Source organism: Peromyscus leucopus, chromosome 10 (assembly GCF_004664715.2).
Source record: "Peromyscus leucopus breed LL Stock chromosome 10, UCI_PerLeu_2.1, whole genome shotgun sequence".
In the NCBI taxonomy this organism is placed as follows: Eukaryota; Metazoa; Chordata; class Mammalia; order Rodentia; family Cricetidae; genus Peromyscus; species Peromyscus leucopus.
In genome coordinates this window covers 52841143-52861439 of record NC_051071.1, presented here as the reverse complement: position 1 = coordinate 52861439, position 20297 = coordinate 52841143, and the positions used below count along the sequence as shown (strand labels likewise).

The 20297-nt window shown below is 45.7% G+C and overlaps 1 protein-coding gene across 1 annotated transcript in view; it reads left to right on the top strand.

The window, feature by feature from the left end:
- The first annotated feature begins 1424 nt into the window (after window positions 1-1424).
- Window positions 1425-20297, top strand: part of Pds5a (PDS5 cohesin associated factor A) — a 115323-nt gene continuing 96450 nt past the window's right edge. Inside the window, exons 1-2 of the mRNA XM_028882242.2 lie at window positions 1425-1574; window positions 2467-2641. Of these exons, the coding sequence (XP_028738075.1) occupies window positions 2507-2641 (135 nt within the window). The 5' untranslated portion in view covers window positions 1425-1574; window positions 2467-2506. The remainder of the gene's footprint in view (window positions 1575-2466; window positions 2642-20297) is intronic.

Below are 20297 nucleotides of genomic sequence, written 5' to 3'. Positions count from 1 at the left end.
TCCACCACCACCACCCCCGTTTTTATTCTTTAGGTCTCCCAAACCTACCTCAACCTCCCAAGCACGGAGACCACAGACACATCTAAGGAGATCTGCCTCCTCCCTGCCTCGTGTGTTACTAGTCTAGAAGTCTTGAGCTCAAGAAATCCTCTTGCCTCCGTCTCTTGAATAGCTGCAACTCTAGGCTAGTTAAAAGGTGGGTGTTTCAATCTTGACCTTAAATCGCTCAAACACTGCTGCCCTGAGTTTTCCTGGGCCATCCTTTTCTTTGGATGAAAAAGTTAAGCTTTGGGGCATCTACAACTTAATAAAAAAAAAAAGTGAGGTCTCACACATTCACACGACTCACCCAGGTATTTGTAAATCTATAAGACCACCTCCCCCTCTTTTATTATTTTTTTTTCCGGGGTTCCACTGTCAGAAACCCTGCTGTGTGTTTTCAGCCCGTACCCAGAATGGCTGGGAGGCCCGGAGCCCAGGCAGCCCCAGCTTGAGAGCGCCCCAATGCTAACTTCCGACTCTGCAGCTCTGCAAACTCTTAACGTTTAAGGAGTCTCAGGGTGCTTCCAGGGGCGAAGACACCGGAACTGGGCGCCCACGTTGTGCCCCGCTGTAAAAACTTTGCCTCGGCTTTCTCCGTCGGGAGGGGAAGCCGGCGATTAACCATTTGTCAGCCAGCCCGCTTCCACGGCCCCACCGGACGAGCCTCGGGAGAGCCTCGAACTCCGTGCGGGCCGCCGGCGTCCCCCGGGTCGGCGCCTCCCTTCCTCCCTCCCTCCCGGGGTCGGCTTTCCCGCCACCGGGGGCTCCTCCTCCTCCTCCTCCGCGCGCCCGCTCGGCTGGCCGGCCTCCCGGAGGCGCCCGCGCGGGCCGGGTCTTGGCGCCAAACGGGTGGCGGCGCTGTCCGAGCCCGCGCGCGGCCGCGCCGGGGCCCGAGGGAGGCGGGGGCTCGGCCGGCCGGCGGAAGAAGGGGGCGGGAGCGAGGCGCGCGGTGCTCTCGCGGGCTCTCGCGCCGCTCGCGTGACGGGGGCCCTTGGGCGTGCGCGAGGCCGAGGCTCGGGCTCCGCGGGGCGCGGGCGGGCCGGGAGCGCGCCGCGGGGGCGAGAGGGCGTCGGGTGCGGGTGGGCGCGAGGTGCGGGCGGGCGGGCGAGCGAGCGAGCGAGCGAGCGAGCGGGCGGACGGACGAGCGGGGCGTGCGTGCGTGCGTGCGTGCGCGGGGGGCGCGCGGGCGTGCACCCGCGCGCGGGCTCCCGGTAAAAGGGAGTCGCGGCCGAGGCTGCGCTTCCTCAGCCCGACGGAGAGCGGCAGTGTCGCCCCGGCCGGCGCACGCTCGGCCCCGCGTCTCCCCCGCGGCGGCTGCTCCTCGGCACCGCCAGCCCCAGCGCCGCTCCGGGGCGGGCGGGCGGCGGCGGCGGCGGCGGCGGCGGCAGCAGCAGCAGCAGCGGCGACGGGACCCGCGGAGCCGCTTTGTGTGCAGGCCGACGAGGGGCGGCGGCGGCGGAGGCAGCGGCGGCACAACCACCTGACAGAGGCCCGGCGCTCGCTGCACCGGCCGCCCGCATGAGGAGGACGAGGTAAAGCGGCGGCCGGGCTCGCGCCCTCGGCGGCGGCGGCGGTGGCGGCGGCGAGGGAGGGAGGGACGGAAGGGGGGAAAAGACCGCAGGGGGAGGGAGGGCGCGCGCCGAGGCCCGCCGGGGTTGTCCGGAGCGGGCCCGCTCAGGCCTCGGCGGTGCCGGGGTGGCGCCGGGCGGCCGAGGGACGGGAGGCGCCGCCGGGGCTCGGTGGGGCTGAAGTTACGGAACAAAATGTGAAGTGCGGAGCCGCGTCCTCCGCTTCCTGGCGCGGGGCTCGGGCCGCGGGCGGCTGGCGGGGGTGGCGGGCGGGCTGGCTGGGGAGGGGCGGCCGCGCGGCGGGGGACGCCGGCGGCGGGGGGAGCCCGGGGCTCGGCGCGGCCGGGGCGTTCTGCGCCCGGGCGCCGGCGCCGCGCGTGGGTCCTCTTGGGTACCTAGTTTTTGCGGCCTAAGCTGAACCCTCTAGGCCTCGCGTCTCCTTTCCCGGAGGGGACCGGCCAGGCGGGGACCCGGCCGCTTCTCCCGGGCCGAGCTGGGGCCTTGGGGTCCTCCCCGGTCCCCCGAGGCCAGCAAACTTCCGACCTAGGTGCTCGGGGGTGCGTTTCATTGTGAGAAGAGGGCTAGGAAACTCCGGGCGCTGTTGGGCACCTCCCGCGGCCGCGGCGGCTGCAGCCGAGAGAGCCGCCGGGTGGTTCCGGGGCTGGAGCGGCGGGTGGGGGCGGCGGACGCCTAGCGGGACCCGAGTCCCAGGAGAAGGAGCGAGTGGCGGGGGGTCCCCGGCTTCGGGGGAGGGGGGAGGAAGAAAGGGTTCTTCCCTGATGAGAGATTTTTTGAAATGAAAAAGAGGTTACAAAGTCGCCCCTTTCCCGCTGAACTTTGATTTTCTGACCGATAGAGGCCGGTAGAGGACTGTGAAAGAAAAGTTATCCCCCAGGATGGACTTCTCGCAGCCGAAGCCTGCCGCTGCCCTCTGTGGCGTCGTGAGCGCGGACGGCAAGATCGCTTACCCTCCGGGAGTGAAGGAAATCACCGACAAGATCACCACCGACGAAATGATCAAACGTCTGAAGGTAAGAGTCTGGGTCGATGCTCTGCACTCCGGATGGCTTTCTGACTCGCGTGGTTTCGCTGGACCACTCAGCCTGGCCTTGGGAGTTTTTAAAGATAGTTTATCGTCTTCTCTCTTGAAAGTATTGTTCCAAGTTGGAGACATCTTTAGTTCTGAAAGGACATAAGTATCATGGGAAATTTAAAAGGAGTGTGATTATTTTCTATCCTGTTAAGCATAAAAAAAAAAAAAAAAAAAAAAACCACCCAAGTTTAATTGCTTCCCTTCTCCCAGTGATCCATTTCATTTAATGAATATTGTTTAAGTGGCTTGTACCCTTAATTGTAAGCAGTGATTTGCCCTAGAAGGTTCCTATTTTCATCAACTCCAAGTAAGACTGGTGTGAGCACAAGCAACCTTTTTCTTTAATGTTTGTTTGGTTTTTGTTTTATGTGCCTCGGTGTTTTTTGCCTACATATATGTCTATGTGAGAGTGTTGGTTCTTTGGAACTGGAGTTACAGACAGTTGTGAGCTGCCATGTGGGTGCTGGGAATTGAACCCCAGGTTCTCTGAAAAGAGTCAGCCAGTGCTCTTAACCGGGGAGCCATCTTTCCAGCCCACAGGCAACCTTTCCTCCCCGCCCCCCTGGTTTCTTACAATTTCCGAATATCTGGAAGCTTAACTATGTATACCGTGTGGCTAAACTTTATAGAGGGTACAGATTTTTCGAAATTGGAGCCTAAAGTGAAATGATTTTAAGTACACATTCCCAAGAAGTTTGAGAACTGTATTTTCGTTATTTCTGTGAGGTTTGTCTTCCTTGATGTAAATGTGGCAGTCCTTAACATCATTTTATGTTCCAATCTTACATTGGTCAGTTTTGGGCTTTCTTTTTTGTGGATATAGATTGTGCCTTACCAAGTGAGGGCAGTTTTGTTAGGGAGTCAGCTTCAAGCAGTGATTGTCACTTTGGGGCAATTTTGATTCACCGGGGATGTTGTAGGCATTTTGGATGTCAGAATTGGGGCTTGTTTGGAATAGGGAGGTGAGGAGGAATAAGTCCTGCTAGTAAACCAGCAGTAGTTGAGGTGAAAGATCTTAAACTTTTAAAGTAGGGCCTTGACAGTGGAACTAGAGATAAATAATGGGTCATGTGAGCTGTTAGAGAGAGGTCTCCTGTAGCCCTGCTGGTCTTGAACATCTTCCTGCATCCACTTTCCAAATGCTGGAGTTATACCACATCCTGGTAAAACATGATTCTCAAACTGGGGGTTGTGATCCCCTTTGGGAGTCGAAACACCCTTTCACAGGGGTCTCATCAGGTATTTACATTACAGTTATGAAGTAGCAACAAAATAATTTTATGGTTGGGGTTACCACATGAGAAACTGTTTTAAAAGGGTCAGCATTAGGAAGCTTGAGAACCATTGTACTAAAAGATGTTTCAAAGTTAAGTCAGACAGGTGGAAGGCTAGGCAAGAAACATTGTTGGCAACTTTTCTGCCTTGTGAAACTTTATTTTTTTATGTGCATTGGTGTTTTCCTGCCTTATGTCTGTGTGAACGTTTTGGACCCCCTGGAACTGAAGTTGCAGACAGTTTTGAGCTGCTGTGTGGGTGCTGGGAATTGAACCGGGGTTTTCTGGATGAGCAGCAGCCAGTGCTTTTAACCACTGAGCCATCTGTCCAGCCCCTTTGTGCCACTTTAAAAAGTGTGTTTTTAGGGCCTGATCTTAGAACTGAGTATAGTATCTAGTAAGGGTTGTGTGTTTAAAGTATGTCTGTGGTTTAGTTTCCATTTGTTGCCTTTTTGAAAGAATCAGTACTTTAATTAAAACAGATCTTTTCTGTTTTCTTTCCATTCCTTTTTACAGGGGTGGGGAGGGTACATGTGTAGGCAGTGCATGTTAAACCCAGACCCTGCGCTACCACAGAGCTACACCTCAGCCTAAAGCAGATAAATCTTTTTGTTTTCGAGACAAGGTCTGACCTAAAACTTGCTATGTAGAGATGAGGTTGGTCTCAAACCTCCCTCAGCTCCCTCATCCTTGGAAGTGTCGCCATGCTCAACTTTTTTATTTTATTTATTTATTTTTTATTATTATTTTTTTCCTCAAGACAGGGTTTCTCTTTGTAGCCCTGGTGGCTGTCCTGGAACTCAATCTGTAGACCAGGCTGGCCTCCAACTCTCAGAGATCCACCAGCCTCTGCCTCCCGAGTGCCGGGATTAAAGGCGTGTGCCACCATTGCCTGGCAGTCAACTAAAATCTTTATGTGAGAATGTATATATTGCTGTGTGTGTGTGTGTGTGTGTGTGTATGTGTATGCCTACTTGTATATGTAGGTACATAGGTCCTTTTGTGTATGTTTGTGGAGGCAAGAGGACAGTCTTGGGTATTATTACCCTCTGTCCTCTGTCCTTTGAGAGAGCACCTCTGATGTCCACCTCCTTTGAGACAAGGTTTCTGGTTGGCTTGGAGTTCACCAGTTAAGTTAGGCTGGCTGTCCAGTTAGCCTGGAGAATCTTCCTGCTGAGATTACATTTATTATGGTCACATGGAGCTTTTTGTGCTGTGCTGGGGATTGGAGCTCCAACTCAGGTCCTTATACTTGGAAGGAAAGTACTGGTTGCTTAGTATCCCCCCCCCCCCCCATGGATCTTGGCTGCTAAAGAATGTACGTGTACTGATACTTTGCTAATGTTTCATAAGATTATATGCCCGGCAGTGGTGGCGCAGGCCTTTAATCCCAGCACACAGGAGGCAGAATCAAGTGGATATTTGTGAATTCAAGGCCAGCCTGGTCTACAGAGCTAGTTGCAGGACAGCCAGGGCTACACAGTGAAATCCTGTCTAGTAAGGTGTATATGTATATGGTATTTTGAGTATGACTCTGAACAACTAAGAGAAATAAAGCTGTTCAATAAAATTAGCATTGTACCTGTATGTGTTTTTGTCCTTTGTATTTCACTCCCACCCCAGTTTGTTTGTTTATTTTTTAGTGTTTTTGAGACAGGGTCTTTCCATGTAGCTCCAGCTGTCCTGGAACTCATTATGTAGACCAGGGTGGCTTCCTCTGCCAGAGTACTGGAATTAGAGACACATGCCACTGAGATTGGCGACTCACTCCAGGTTTGACCAGGTTCTTTTTTGTTTGTTTTTTGAGACAGGGTTTCTCTGTAACTGCCCTGGCTGGCCTGGAGCTTACTTTGTGTAGACTAGGCTGGCCTGGAACTCACAGAGATCCACCTGCCTCTGCTTCCCAAGTACTGGGATTAAAGGTGTGTGCCATCACTGCCCAACTTGAGACAGGGTATTATGGTTTAGGTCAGGTTAGTCTTAGATTCACAAATCTTTCTTCCTTGGCGTCCTTATTTGAATGTACTGGGATGACAGGTGTATGCCACTAATCCTAGTTATCATCTGGTTTTGATTAAGTGTTTAAATTAAGAATATTGAAATAAGTCTGCTTGTAGTGGTACATGCCTTAAATCCCAGCAATTCTGGAGGCAGAGGCAGGTAGATATCTGTGATCAAGGACAGTTTGGTCTACAGAGCGAGTTCCAGGACAGCCAGGGCTACAGAGAAACCCATTCTCAAACAAAACAAAAATTGAAATAGCCAGGCATGGTGGTGTTCACGTTTAATCCCAACACTCAAGGAGAGACAGTTGGATCTCTGTAAGTTCTAGGCCAGCCTGGTCTACATGAGTTCTAGGCCAGCTAGGAGTATGCAGTGTGACCCTGTCCCAAAAAATAAATGAAATTAGATAAAATAATATTAAAACCTTGAATTCTTAGGGGTGAACTGAACAGTCTTAAAAAAAAAATTGGGGGCCAGCTAGATGATTCATTAGGTAAATGTGCTAAATCTGAAAGCTTGAGTTGGATCCCTGGGACCCTATACACTGGAAGGAGAATGGATTCCCACAAGTCCTCAGACCTCCACATGCAAGCAATGGATATTGCCCCCCTCCCCAAAAAAAAATGCAATGAAAAATTTAAAAGCAGGAAGTTAGGAAATTTTCCACTTAAGGATGGATTAAATATTAGAAGTATTACTGACTGAAAGATCAAGGACAACATTGGCTTAGCTATCCTTTTTTTATGAATTCTTTGCAAGTTAAAGTTGGCCTCTGTCTCCCAAATGCTGGGAATTGAAGGCGGTCATCTTTTTCGTTTGTTTTGTTTTGTTTTTTAAATAAAAACAAAAATCACATAGCCCGCCTGGACTTGAACTTAAGATCTTCCTAACTGGACATCCAAAATACTATCTCACACACACACACTCACACACCACCATGCCTGAGGATTGAATTTAGTACTTCATGTATGCTCAACTGACTGATACCCTACCAGCTGACCCATATCCTCAGCCTCTGTTTCTTTCTCCCCCTTCATATTGTCTATTTTTGAGAGAAGATCTCCTTATAAAATTCTGATCCTCTTATATCCTAGGGGTTACAAACATGTACCACTGCATGAACTCCATAATTGAAGGAAAAAGTGTGTGTCTGTGTATAGGTGCACTGTGCCTTGATGTGCATGTGGAAGTCAGAGAACAATGTGAAATAGTTCTCTTTTTCTACCCTTGGGTCCCAGGGATTGAACTCAGATTGTCACACTTGGTTGCATTTTGTTGCTAAATACTTTTACTTACTACTGGCTCCGTAATTTTAAAGTTAGAAGGATTCTAAAAAATTTCTGGAACCCCCTTTTAACAGACAACAAAATTATGTCCGTAGCACTCATCAGGATCAGTTATAAAGCTGATTAGTGGCAGATCCAGGGCACTGGTATTGTGTTTGTTTTGGTTCTGATGTAGCTTGCATCTAAGGCATCTTTACTAGATATGACTAAAGATTTGTGACTAACACTTTAGTTACATTTAATATTTTAAATTATTTAAATTTAAATGTGGGGCGGGCACTCCCCAGCACATGTGTGGACAGTTTTGTATAGTTGGTTCTCTCCTTCCACCTTTATGTGTTCTGGGAGTCAAACTGAGGTAGTCAGGTGCGGCAATCGCCTTTGCTCTCTGAACCATTTCACCAGCCCGAGAGTTGTGATTTGAGAGAGGAGAGGGTGGGCAGGTAGGCTGACTCATCTGGTCCCAAGCTTGTGTAGCTGAGGATGACCTTGAATTTCTCTGTCTCCTTCCAAGGGATTATAAAGCAAGCACATCTCTTTGCTGGGTTTATGCTGGGCATTTGCTCAGGGCATCCTCAGGTTTGTATAGTAAAGAGACTTTTTTGAGACGTCCCTCTACATAGCCCTGCTTGCCTCTGAAGTGCTAGAGTTGAAATAGTACACCATAATGCCTGGCCATAGTAAAATTTTAATTTCCATTTTTGAGGAACTACTTTATTTTGTTAGGTTCTGTTACACTTGGTTTTCTTTTGTTCCCCTTGAATATACTGGGTTCATTTCTGCTTTACTAGGTTGTTCACATTATATAGCTCAGTACATCCTTTGGCTGTAGGTGTCAGTTTTCACCAAGGGAAGTGTCTTAGATTTCTTTCTTATTGGGTAGTTTGTTTTGTTTTGTGGGGGGTTGTTGTTTTGCTTTGTTTTTTGAGACAGGGTTTCTCAGTCCAGCCCTGGCTGTCCTGGAACTCACTCTGTAGACCTGGCTGGCCTCAGGAGATCTGCCTGCCTCTGCCTCCCTGTACTGGGATTACAGGCGTGTGCCAACTCCTTCAGGTCCTATACCTGAAGTTTTGACAGTGCACTGGACATTTGTTTCTTTGATTTGTCTCTGTGCGGGCTTCATGAACACAGGCGCTAGATCAGATTGGCTCACTTTTGAGTCTCACAGCCTAGTCTTCCATCTTAACTTGGCCCACAGTTAGATACATGACAAATAATTGTTAAATGATTACTTTCATGTAGAGGTTTTTTTGTTTTGTTTTGTTTTTTGTTTTTTCGAGACAGGGTTTCTCTACGTAGTTTTGCGCCTTTCCTGGAGCTCACTTGGTAGCCCAGGCTGGCCTCAAACTCACAGCGATTCGCCTGGCTCTGCCTCCCAAATGCTGGGATTAAAGGCGTGTGCCACCACCGCCCGGCAATGTAGAGGTTTTTAATCCTTCCTACTCTTAATTTAAATTTTTAAGAAAATTATATGCATGTGCTCACTTGCAGATACCAGAATATTCCTGGGAGTCAGTTATTCCTTTTCATCTGGTGCAGCAAGGTCCCTCTTTTCACTTTCCTGAGTATGCCACGCTAGCTGGCCTGCAAGGTTTAAACAGTTCTCTTATCTCCCATTCTGTAGTAAGAGTGCTGAAAATATGTTGTTTCGGGGGTGGGGATTGAGATGTTAAAGGTTCATTTCCCCCTCTATCTTAATTCTAATATAGAAGTATAAATATTTATAATTTCTTTTTGACTTTTAATTTCGTTCATTTTTCCTTATCCTCCTTTGATTCTAGCCTTTTATCCTTTCATACTTATTTTAAATCTTTTTTCCATGTACTGGGGTTTGAACTCAGGGAGTTGCTCATGCTTGGCCAGTGTTCCATCACTGAGCTACAGCCTCAGCCCTGACATAACCTTTTTTATTTTTAGATATATTTATTTTACGTATATGAGTATTTTGCTTGCATGTATGTCTTTGTACCATGTGTGTGCTTTGTGGCCTCATAGGTCAAAAGAGGACATTGTATCCACTGGAACTGGGGTAATAGATGGTTGTGGACTGCTGCCATGCTGGTGCTGAGAATTGAACACTGGTCCTCTGGAAGAGGAGCCAGTGCTCTTAACTGCTGAGCTCAGCCATAACCTTTTTAATGCATTCATGCAGTGTGTCTTAAGGTTCTGTTTTCTGGTTCTCTTATTTCTTCCTGCTTAGACTTCGTTTAAAGTTTTATGGCAAGTATACTATTCAGGGGAGCTGAATAGACTAGTCCTTTGTTGCATTATATTGGGAAACATGTCATTTGCTCTTCTAGGTATGTTGTTTAATATTTGGTCACATTTGGTCACATTATCTCCATTGTGAAGATAAGTTTCTTTTCCTTTCCAACTAGTAAGTAGTACTTTAAGAAATAACTTATTAGGATAACTTGTTTTCTAGCTGTCTTTGCTTTTCTGTTGCTGTGTTAAATGACTGACCAAAAGCAACTTAGATGAGCAAAGAATTTATTTGGATTATGGGTTACAGTTCATCTAGGGAAACCAAGGAAGGAATGAAGCAGAGACCAAGTATGAACTCTGCTTACTGAGGTGCTTTCTATGGCCTGCTCAACTTTCATATATAACCCAGGACTATCTGTCCAGGAATGGCACTCCCCACAGTGGGCTGGGTGCTTGTAAATCAATCATTAACCAAGAAAATGCCCCCAGTGAGGCAGAGGCAGGCAAATCTCTTGAGTTCATGGCCAGCCCAGTCTGCATAGCATTTTACAGGCCAGCCAGAGCTACACAGTGAGAGCCTGTCTCAAAAAACACAAAGCAAAAGCCAAGAAAAGAAAATGCCCCACAGATATGCTTATAGGCCAGTCTGATGGAGGCAATGCCCCAGTCGACTCTCACGTGACAGTTGACAAAAACTTATCATGATTAGCCATGTTTAGAAACATTTCAAACTCAGTGTTTTCTGAGTTGAGGTTCAGACTGTCTGAAATGAGTGTGTTGGCCCTGGTATATCCTTTTTTTTTTTTTTTTTTTTTTTTTGAGACAGGGTTTCTCTGTAGTTTTGGTTCCTATCCTAGATCTTGGCTCTGTAGACCAGGCTGGATTTGAACTCATAGAGATCCACCTGACTCTGCCTCCCAAGTGCTGGGATTAAAGGCATGCACCACCACCGCCTGGGTGGTTCTGGTATCTTTTTTAATATTAGTGTCTTTTTTTTTTCTTCTTCTTTTGAGATAGTGTCTTGCTGTGTAGCCCTAATTGGTACTGGAATTTACTGTGTAGACCAGACTGGCCTGGAACTTGTATTAATTCTCCTGATTCTGAGATTTCTTGAACCACTGTGTTAAGCTGAAGGAAGAAAATCTACCTTTTCCAAACTGAGTGTTGAACCAAGCAAGTGCTCTACTGCTCCTGAGCTGCATTCCTCAACTCCAGCCCCTACTCTCCTTACACTGGCCTTCTACCTCCCCTTTGACTGGACACAAGTCTGTATTGGCCACAGCTCCTTCAGGGGATAAAGTGGGAGGAGAGGATAGCACTGATGGAGTCCAGCCATGCCGGACTGGATGGAAATGGTCGAAGGGCTTGTTGTACAAGTCCGTTCTGCTTCTTGTCACCTCCAGCAGGCTGATCATGTCCCAAAGGTAGATCTTCACCATCTCCGGCTTCTCCATGAGAGGTACCTACTTGGCCTTGCTCAAGCAGCTGAATAGTGAGCGCAGCATCCACTGCAGGTCTTTGTTCAGGGGTTGCCTCTGGCAGATGCTGTACAGTTGCAGCAGCTGCCCGTAGGATGTGTCAAGCAGCTGGTTCAGGTCTGTGTCATAGTAGGTGAACTTGAGGAAGCCCCACTTCTGCTGCTCCACTTCCTCCATCATGCCAGGTGCTCAGAAAATAATGTGCAGTTGTCTTTGTAGGGAGTGAGCCCTTTACTTGTCCAAGGTGTTGTCATCGTGTGCTTCCTGGCCCAGATTTGGATAGTTCTTTTATTCCAGTGGCTCTAGTTCCAGTTTTAGTAGAAGGTGGCATTTATAAATAAAAATCTAGGCTTTGTATTTGCTCATAGGATATAATTTCTTTAATTCTTTCAATATACAGAGCTAGGAAATAAACCTAAGTTTATTCAGTTAGTAAGTCAAATGCCTGTTTTGATACCTCCAGTTGAAACTCACCACATAAGCTTCCTCCATTTTATATTTAGGATTTTTTCTTCTTTTTATAAAGTGGACCATATTTCTCTAACATTGATTTAAAAAAAAACATTCATGCTATCCTACTGTAAGCACAAAAGTAAGTTCACATTTTATTATCAGTATCATTTATAAGGTTTCTTTTGTTAAAAGTTGGAGTGCTAGGGATTGTGTCCAGGGTCTCAGGCTCATTCTATGAGCCAAATACCTGCCTACAAGATTTCCCTGTGCCGGGCAGTGGTGGCTCACACCTCAGCACTCGGGAGGCAGAGGCAGGCGGATCTCTGTGAGTTGGAGGCCAGCCTGGGCTATAGAGTTCCAGGAAAGGCGCAAAGCTACACAGAGAAACCCTGTCTCGAAAAACCAAGGGGGAAAAAAAAGAAAAGAAAAAGATTTCCCTGCAGTTTGCTTTGCTTTATTATTACTGTGTATGTATCTGTGGTGTGTGTGCATGGGCACACAAGTTCCCTGCAGTTTGCTTTGCTTTGTTATTACTGTGTATGTATCTGTGGTGTGTGTGTGGGGGGCACACAAGTGCTATGTCATGTGTCAGAAGACAACTGTGGATTGGTTGTCTTTGACCTTTATGTGATTTCCTGACTTCGAACACAGATTGTGGGGGTTTCATGGCAAGTACCCTTACTCACAGGGGCGTCTTGCTGGCTCTGCAGTTTTGTTTGCCCCATTAAAGGACATGTAAAGTACCATGTTGTTAGTTAATTGAAACTGAAACTTTTTAGCAGCTTTCTGATGTGTGTGTCCCTCCAAAGTTATTTAGAATATGTCCTCTTGAAGAAAATTCGTAAATATCTTTAAAGAAAACGGTAAAAATTAGGCAGTAATGAAATTGCTTTTAGACCCTTGTAGAATTATTGTTTACCATTTTGTCTATCAATTTTCATTACTTCTTTAATTGCAATTTCTTAATTTTTTTGTTTCATGACCCACCGTTACTGTCTCAGTTCTGTACATCTTTCTTATGGTTTACTTTTTTAGTAGACTATTATTTTAGAGTAGTTTTAGGTTCACAGCAAAATTAACTGGAAGGGACAGAGTTCCCAGCTAACCCCTCCCTCATCACAGTCTACCCTACTGTAATACCTTTGTTCAAAGTAGCACATCGTTATCACTAAGTTCATATTCCTTTTTTTTTTTTTTTTTTGGCGTATTTATTTATTTTTCCTTGGCCTCATTTATATTTACTCATGTGTTTACTCCTTTAAACTAGCCTTTTAAATTGATTTGATTTGTTTGTTTGTGTGTCAGAAGACATCTTATGGCAGTTTGTTTCTTTTTCTGCTGTGCTGGTTCTAGACATTGAACTCAGGTGGTCAGGCTTGGTGGCAAAGCCACTTACCCACAGGACCAACTTTCACTAGCATTTTATTTGATTTCTAAGTTTTAACGATTGGAAACAGTCTGGTTATGCAGCCTTAGACTAACTAGCCTTCAGCTTTTTTAGGTTCTTGCCTCAATGCTGGGATTACAGTTAAACCCGTCATGCCCACCTTCCTGTATATTCCTCTCTCCCTCTTTTTTGAGACAGCTCATGCTGCCTAGGCTGGCCTCCAACTGATTATCTAGGATGAACTTGAACTGCTGATCCTGATCCTCCTGTCTCCACCTCCCAAGTTCTAGGATCATAGGCATATGCTGCTGTTCACTACTTTTGAGTGTGTGTGTGTATGTTGGTATTGACTGTTTTTGATACTCTTTGTTTGTTTAAACTTTATATACATTGGTGTTTTGTCTGCTTGTATGTCTATTGTGAGGGTATCAGATCCCCTGGAATCAGATGGAGTTACAGACAGTTGTGAGCTGCCACGTGGGTGCTGGGAATTGAACCTGGGTCCTCTGGAAGAGCAGGCGGTGCTCTTAGCTGCTCAGCCATCTCTCCAGCTCCTGTTTGTTTTTATCTGCTTAACACAGACTAGAATTATCAGGAAAGAGTAACCTAATTTGGGAAAATTCCTCTCCATCAGATTGCTTGTAGGCAAGTCTGTAGGTAATTTTTTTTGTTTTTGTTTTTGGAGACAGGGTTTCTCTGTGTAGCTTTGTGCCTTTCCTGGAACTCACTCTGTAGTACAGGCTGGCCTCGAACTCACAGAGATCCTCCTGCCTCTGCCTCCTGAGTGCTGGGATTAAAGGCATGCGCCACCACCACCCAGCAGCATTTTTTTTTTTTTTTTTTTTTTGATTAATGATTGATGTGGGACGACCTAGCCTGCTAGTGGTGAGTCCACATCTGGGCAGGTAGTCCTGGGTAGTAAGCAGGCTGAGCAAAGCCATGGAGAGCAAGCCGGCAGCTCCCTTGTGGTCTCTGCTTCAGTTTCTGCCTCCAGGTGCTTACCTTGTTCTTGCCCTGACTTTCCTTGATGATAGACTGTAAAATGTAAGATGAAATAAACCCTTTCATCCCCAAGATGCTTTTGGTCATGCTTTTAGTCATAGAAACCTGTGACTGTAAGTGTTGTATGGTGGTATGTGTATACCTGTATGTCTATATATGTATATCTGTATATAGAGGCCAGGAGTCAGTGTCGGTGTCTTTCTCTATCACCCCTCTCCCCCTCTCCTTTTCTTTGAGACATGATTTCTCACTGAACATGGGGTCACCAAATAGCAGGATTGCCAGGTTAGTGACACTCTTCTAGCCCATCCTAGTCTTCCAATCTCTGCAACTATAGGTGTGGACTGCCATGCCCAGCTTTGTTTTGTGTGTGTGTGTGTGTGTCTGTCTGTCTGTCTGTGTGTGTCTGTCTGTGTGTCTGTGTGTCTGTGTCTGCATCTGTTTGAGCATATGCACATGTACGTGAGTGCCCATAGAGGCTAGAAGAGAGACTTGGATCCTCTGGAGCTAGAGTTACAGGTTGTTTGGAGCTGCCTGACAAGGGAACCAAACTTAATCCTGGAGGAACAGCAAGTCAGCACGTGCACTTCTGAGTCATCTCTCCAGACCCCCCCAGCTGTTTTTTTTGTTTTGTTTTGTTTTTAATGTGGATGCTGAGGATCTGAACTCCAGTCTTCATGCTCACCCATTGAGCTGCCTTTCAGCCATTTCCTTCCTTCCTCCCTCCCTCCCTCCCTCCCTCCCTTCCTTCCTTCCTTCCTTCTCTCTTTCTTCCTTCCTTTTCTTTTTGAAAAGATTTATTTATTTATTGTGTATACAGTATTCTCTCTGCATGTGTGCCTGCAGGCTAGAAGAGGGCACCAGATCTCATTACAAGTGGTTGTGAACCACCATGTGGTTGCTGGGGATTGAACTCAGGACCTCTGGAAGAGTAGTCGGTGCTCTTAACCACCGAGCCATCTCTCCAGCACCGTTTCTTTCTTTTTTAAAGAAAGGGTTTCTCTGTGTACCCCTGGCTGTCCTGGAGCTCACTCTGTAGCCCAGGCTGGCCTCTAACTCATAGATCCACTGCCTCTGCCTCCCGAGTGCTGAGATTAAAGGCACAAGGCGTGTATCACCTCCTACAGGCTTCACTTTATTTCTTAACATGAGAAATCCTGAACACTCTACACTTACATATTGTTTATACTGTTTTTGAATCTAAGTGGGTTGTATCACCCAATTTTAAAAATCACATTTATTTATTGTGGTTGCTTGTGTGTGAGTGCACATGTGCCATGGTGCATGTGTGGAAGTCAGGACAACTTGAAGGAGCCCGTTCTCTCTTTCTACCGAATAGGAGTTCAGGGGTTGAACTCTAATGGAGTCAGTTACTTTTTCTGTCTAATATGAGTGCAGGAATTGAACTCAGATGGTCAGACCTGAGAGCAAAGTGCCTTACCTGCTGAATCATCTTGCTAGCCCTAAAGTGAGCACTGAAGTACCAATTTACTCATTTTAAATGAATATTAGAGGATTTTTATTTTTAAAAGATATAAAATTTTTATTTATTTGCATGAATGTTTTGCCTGGATATGAGTGAATATGTGTACTATATAGATGTAACCAACCGTCTTATTAAATAAGAAACAATGCAAAAGAGAAAGCCGAGAGGTCAGAGCTCAGAGCTAAAATCTCACCCTTCCACCTTCGGTGTCCCAGCTTCCCGAAAGAGAGCTCTATTTCCTGTCTGTTCGTCTATTTAAAGTATTTTGTTCTGCCTTCTCATTGGTTGTAAACCCAAACACGTGACTGCCTCGTCACTGTCTGAATGTACAGCCCCCTAGGTCTTAAAGGCATATGTCTCCAATGCTGGCTATATCCCTGAACACACAGATATCTATGGGATTAAAGGCGTGTACCACCACCGCCACACTCTTGCTATGGCTCTAATAGCTCTGACCCCCGGGGAACTTTATTTATTAACATACAATCAAAATCACATTTCAGTACAATTAGATTACCACCACATTACTACATGTGTGTCTGGTGTCTACAGAAGCTAGAAGGGGGCATCAGATCTCCTAGAACTGGAGTTACTGATGGTTTGGGTGACCATATGGGTTCTGGGAACCAAACCCAGATCAGGAAGTGTATGTAACTGATGAGCCGCCTCTCTACCCCCTCCCTGGAGTTACATACAGGTGGTTCTGAGCCACATGCATTTTGGCAACTGAACTTGGGGCCTCTACCGGATTAGTACATGCTTTTGACCATGAACCATCTCTTCAGCCCTCCTTTTAGTTTTTTTTTTTTTTTTATTTTCCATCCCTTTAATTTTATTTGCTTGTTTATTGAGAGACAGTCTATCCAGGCTGCGTTTAACTCGTGATCCTCTGCCTCTGCCTTCTGAACACTTGGCTTTCCTCTCCTCTGTTGATGAGTGATCATGCCACCCTTGTTAAAAATTTGAGGTGGATGTGGTGGCACACAGCTGTGACCCCATCACCTTGGATGCAGAAAACTCTCTCAGACTAAAAGCAGGACTGGAGAGATGGCAGAGTTGGTAAAGTGCTTTCCAGCCAGCACGGGAACCTGAGTTTTATCCTCAGTGAGAACCCACAATCAAATGCCAGCCGGGTGTGGTGGTGAATGTCTTAATCCAACACTTGGTGGGCTGCGGCTGTTTTAGATTTTTATGTTATGTGTCTCAGTGTTTTGTCTGCGTGTGTATATGTGTACCATATTCACACAGTGCTTGTGGTCAGAAGAAGGCATTGTATTCCTGGGGACCGGAGTTACAGGCAGGATGAAGCCATCTCTCCAGCCCCTCCACCTTCATTTAAAATAAGCCCCTACGTGATTTTTGGTTTTTTGAGATGGGTTCCTCTGTGTAGTTCTGTCTGTCCTGGAACTCGCTCTGTAGACCAGGCTGGCCTCAAACTCACTGAGGTCTGCCTCCCTCCCTGAGTGCTGGGTTTAAAGGCCTGAGCCACCACTGCTGGATTGGTGATCTTGATACAAAGAAAATACTTGAGAGTTCTAGAAATATACTGTATAACTCTAGAAATATACTTTCTAGATAGAATTTTGTATATTTTTGGTATGTATCAAAAGGAGTTTAAAAGGTGGTGGTGGCACACGCCTTTAATCCCAGCACTCGGAGGCAGAGCCAGGCGGATCTCTGTGAGTTCGAGGCCAGCCTGGTCTCCAAAGCGAGTTCCCGGGAAGGCGCAAAGCTACACAGAGAAACCCTGTCTCGAAAAACCAAAAAAAAAAAAAAAAACAAACAAACAAAAAGTGGTGGTATTATTATTGTTATTATTTATTATTATTATTTTAATGGTTATATAGCCCAGGATGGTCCAGAACTCACAATTATTAAGTACAATTTTACTAGTGATTTTAAAAAGTGGTACTTAATAAAAGTAGGTTATTTACTTGTGAAGGCAGATGTTGTGGGTTTCCAAATGTTTTTCATGCTTTCCTGTTCTCATTTGAACTGATGGCTACAAGTACAGCACCTTAGCATCTAGAAGGAAGGTGAAGTGGCGGTTCCTGCACATTGTGCTAAAGGAGCTTGACTTTGTGCTTTATTTGACATAGGGTCTGATTGTGTAGGGCAAACGGGCTTTAACTTTAAGCAGTCCTCCTGCCTTAGCCTGCTAATGTATGATTAGTGTTGGGATTGTCGGTCTCAGTCTCACTGTTTCTAAAACGGGGGTCAGCAAAGCTGGCCTGTTCTTCACTGGTGTGTGTCATTCCAGAAGGAGTCATCGTTATTTACATATTAGACGTGATCCCAGTTGGACTTCTGAGTCGTCAAAAATAAAATCTAGATGGGTTGATTTTACTTCATTTTTTTCATTTCATGTTTTCATTCATTTTCTTTCTTTTTTTTTGTGTATGCATTTATATGCACATAGCAGCAGGGATTGTGAAAAGCCTGTATGCACACAGGAGTGGAGGCTAGAGGTCACTGTTAGTATTGTCCTCATCCCATCTCCACTTTCTTTCTTGAGACACGGGGTCTTTCACTGAACTGGAGACTCACCTTTTTGGCTTGATTGGTTGGCTGGCAAGGCTGTGAGGTATTCTTGTCTCTACCAGTTCCCACCTTTCCTTCCTGGGATGATAGGTATGAGCCACCACACCCCAGCTTTTAGGTGGGCACTGATGATCTGAGCTTAGATTGCCATGCTTGTACAGTAAGCACTTGACCAACTGAGCCATCTCTCCAGGTCCTGTCCCCCCACCCACCCCACCTTTGTTTTTAGTAATAAGCCCTGGAACTTTCTGGACTCTACTCTAAGATCATTGGTTCTGTATCCTAAGTGTTGGGGATCAAAGGCACTCACCACCACATCTAGCATCACTGATGAGCTTTTTAAAAAATTTATTTAATGTGAATAGGTGTTTTGTTTGCATGCATGTGTGTGCCTGGTGTCTGCAGAGGGCATTAGGTCCCCTGGAACTGAAGTTGTAGATAGTTATGAACCCTAGTGTGTCTGCAGGGAGTTAAACCCAGGTCCTCTGGAAGAGCAGCAAGCGCTCTTCACCACCAAGTCATCTCTCCAGCTCCCTGTGAACTTTTTACTCCGTGTTATACATTAGCTCTTGAGAGTGTTGGCTTACTGCAGGGTAATCATAGACACTGAGAGTAAACAGAAAGGTTTACAGGCCGTTTTCCAGTGCAGTAGTATCTAACCAAGTGCACTGTTTTTATTTTATAAATGTATTAGAATTAAAAACAAAATACCTCACTTAGGATTTTCTAAATGTGTCTGGATCATCTGATTACCAAAGCTACAATCTCTTGCTCCTCTTCCAGAGCCACCTGGTGTTCTTACAGTACTAGGGATCACTCAGCTGAGCCCTTACTGTGAAACCCTCGTCAGCCGCTTCATCTGCTTCAACAGCTCAGAGTGGTTGGGTGACAATCTGAATTCAGTGTGTGGAACTAGTGTGTATTTCTGTGGTAGATACATTCTTCTCACGAAAACCAAAACCATAAATGAGCTGACCAAGTGTGAAGGTGGAAGCAGAACAGTTGACTACGGTCTTAGTAGAATAGTGGAAGGGGCACTCAGATTTCTACTCTTCAGTGCGAGAAGTAGCAGTTGGTCACTAGTCCAGAGCATCCATCACAGTTTAAAAATAGAACTGACTTACTGTGTCATGGGTGAGGTCACACAGCTGACACTGTGACTGTGAGCCATTCTGCTGGACTTGTTTCATAAGTGGTTACTATAGGGTGCAAAGATAACAGGGTTCTAAGACTTAGAGATCCTCACTAATTAAATTAAGTCCTAGCCTGGTGGATTTTTAACATTTAGAAACTCCTTTTTGGTTTGGTTTTTTTTAGGAAGAGTCATGCCATACAGTAGAGGATGACCTTGAGCTCATGATCCTCCTGCCTCAAGTGTTTGGATTACAGATAAATGATATGCTTAACAACACAAGGTTTTCATAGTAAAATTTGTATAAAGATAAGCTACAAGTTTTTTGTCCTTGCCTCTGCTGCCACTTACTGTGACCTTGTGAAACACATCTCGACTCAAGAGGTATGAAAATAGGAGCCTTAGAATTGATGGAATATGGAAATTTTTGTCTGCTAATAGTAGAATTGGCACTTTGTTCTATTATGTCTAAATAGCCAGTTTTACATAGCTATGTTTCTGTCTTTGTTTTACAGTCACAGAAAGAATAAGTAACATTTAGTTTAGGTCACCTGTTCATGAAAAGCAGACCTGAATTCATAGCTGGTATCTGATTAAACCCAAAATACAACTTGTGCCCTTCTGTGCTGTAAGGAGGAGGTTAGCTGTGGAGATTGGAGCAGAATGAGTATCTGCACTGCATGGTGCCCTGGTCGGCATGGTGTATTTAACCAGTGGGAACTATCCAGTGCCGGAGATCAGTGAAGTCCTGGGTGGTGATGTAGGATAATGTTAAGTCATGATTGAAATGGCGCGTTTAGCTCCACATCGTGAGGCAAGAGTGACTGCACAGTTTGATTGGAGATTTAGAGTTCATATTGAAGGCAACAGATGGGTTTACTAAGGACAAACAGAGGAGTGCATAGGTAGACTTGTTCTTGAAAGGAAATTGTGCAGTTAAGGATGCTGGAGGTAAAACATTTTTGAAATGTGAGTTCCAGATTCCACTAAGGTCTGATGGAAGTGAACGCTGATGAGATAAATTCACAAGAGCTGCTTTCAGTAATTAAGCTGAGACCACACGTATGAATTTGGTCTTTCTGGAGGAGATTGAGGCATATGGTCTTTCTGTGAAGTTATAAAAGCCAAAGTATTAATTGGGTTCTTGATCTCCAGTTAATTGGAAATCTGAATTCTTAGTTTAGGAGCTCCAGATTTAGAAATTTTCTGAGGATTTGTATATATTCCTGGATTCAACAATAGAAGATGTAGATAAAATTCTCTTTCCTGGAGTTCACTTTTTTATTCAGTTTCTCTCTCCTTTTCACATTAAGGGTTATATAATGTTTACATATAACCTACTGTTT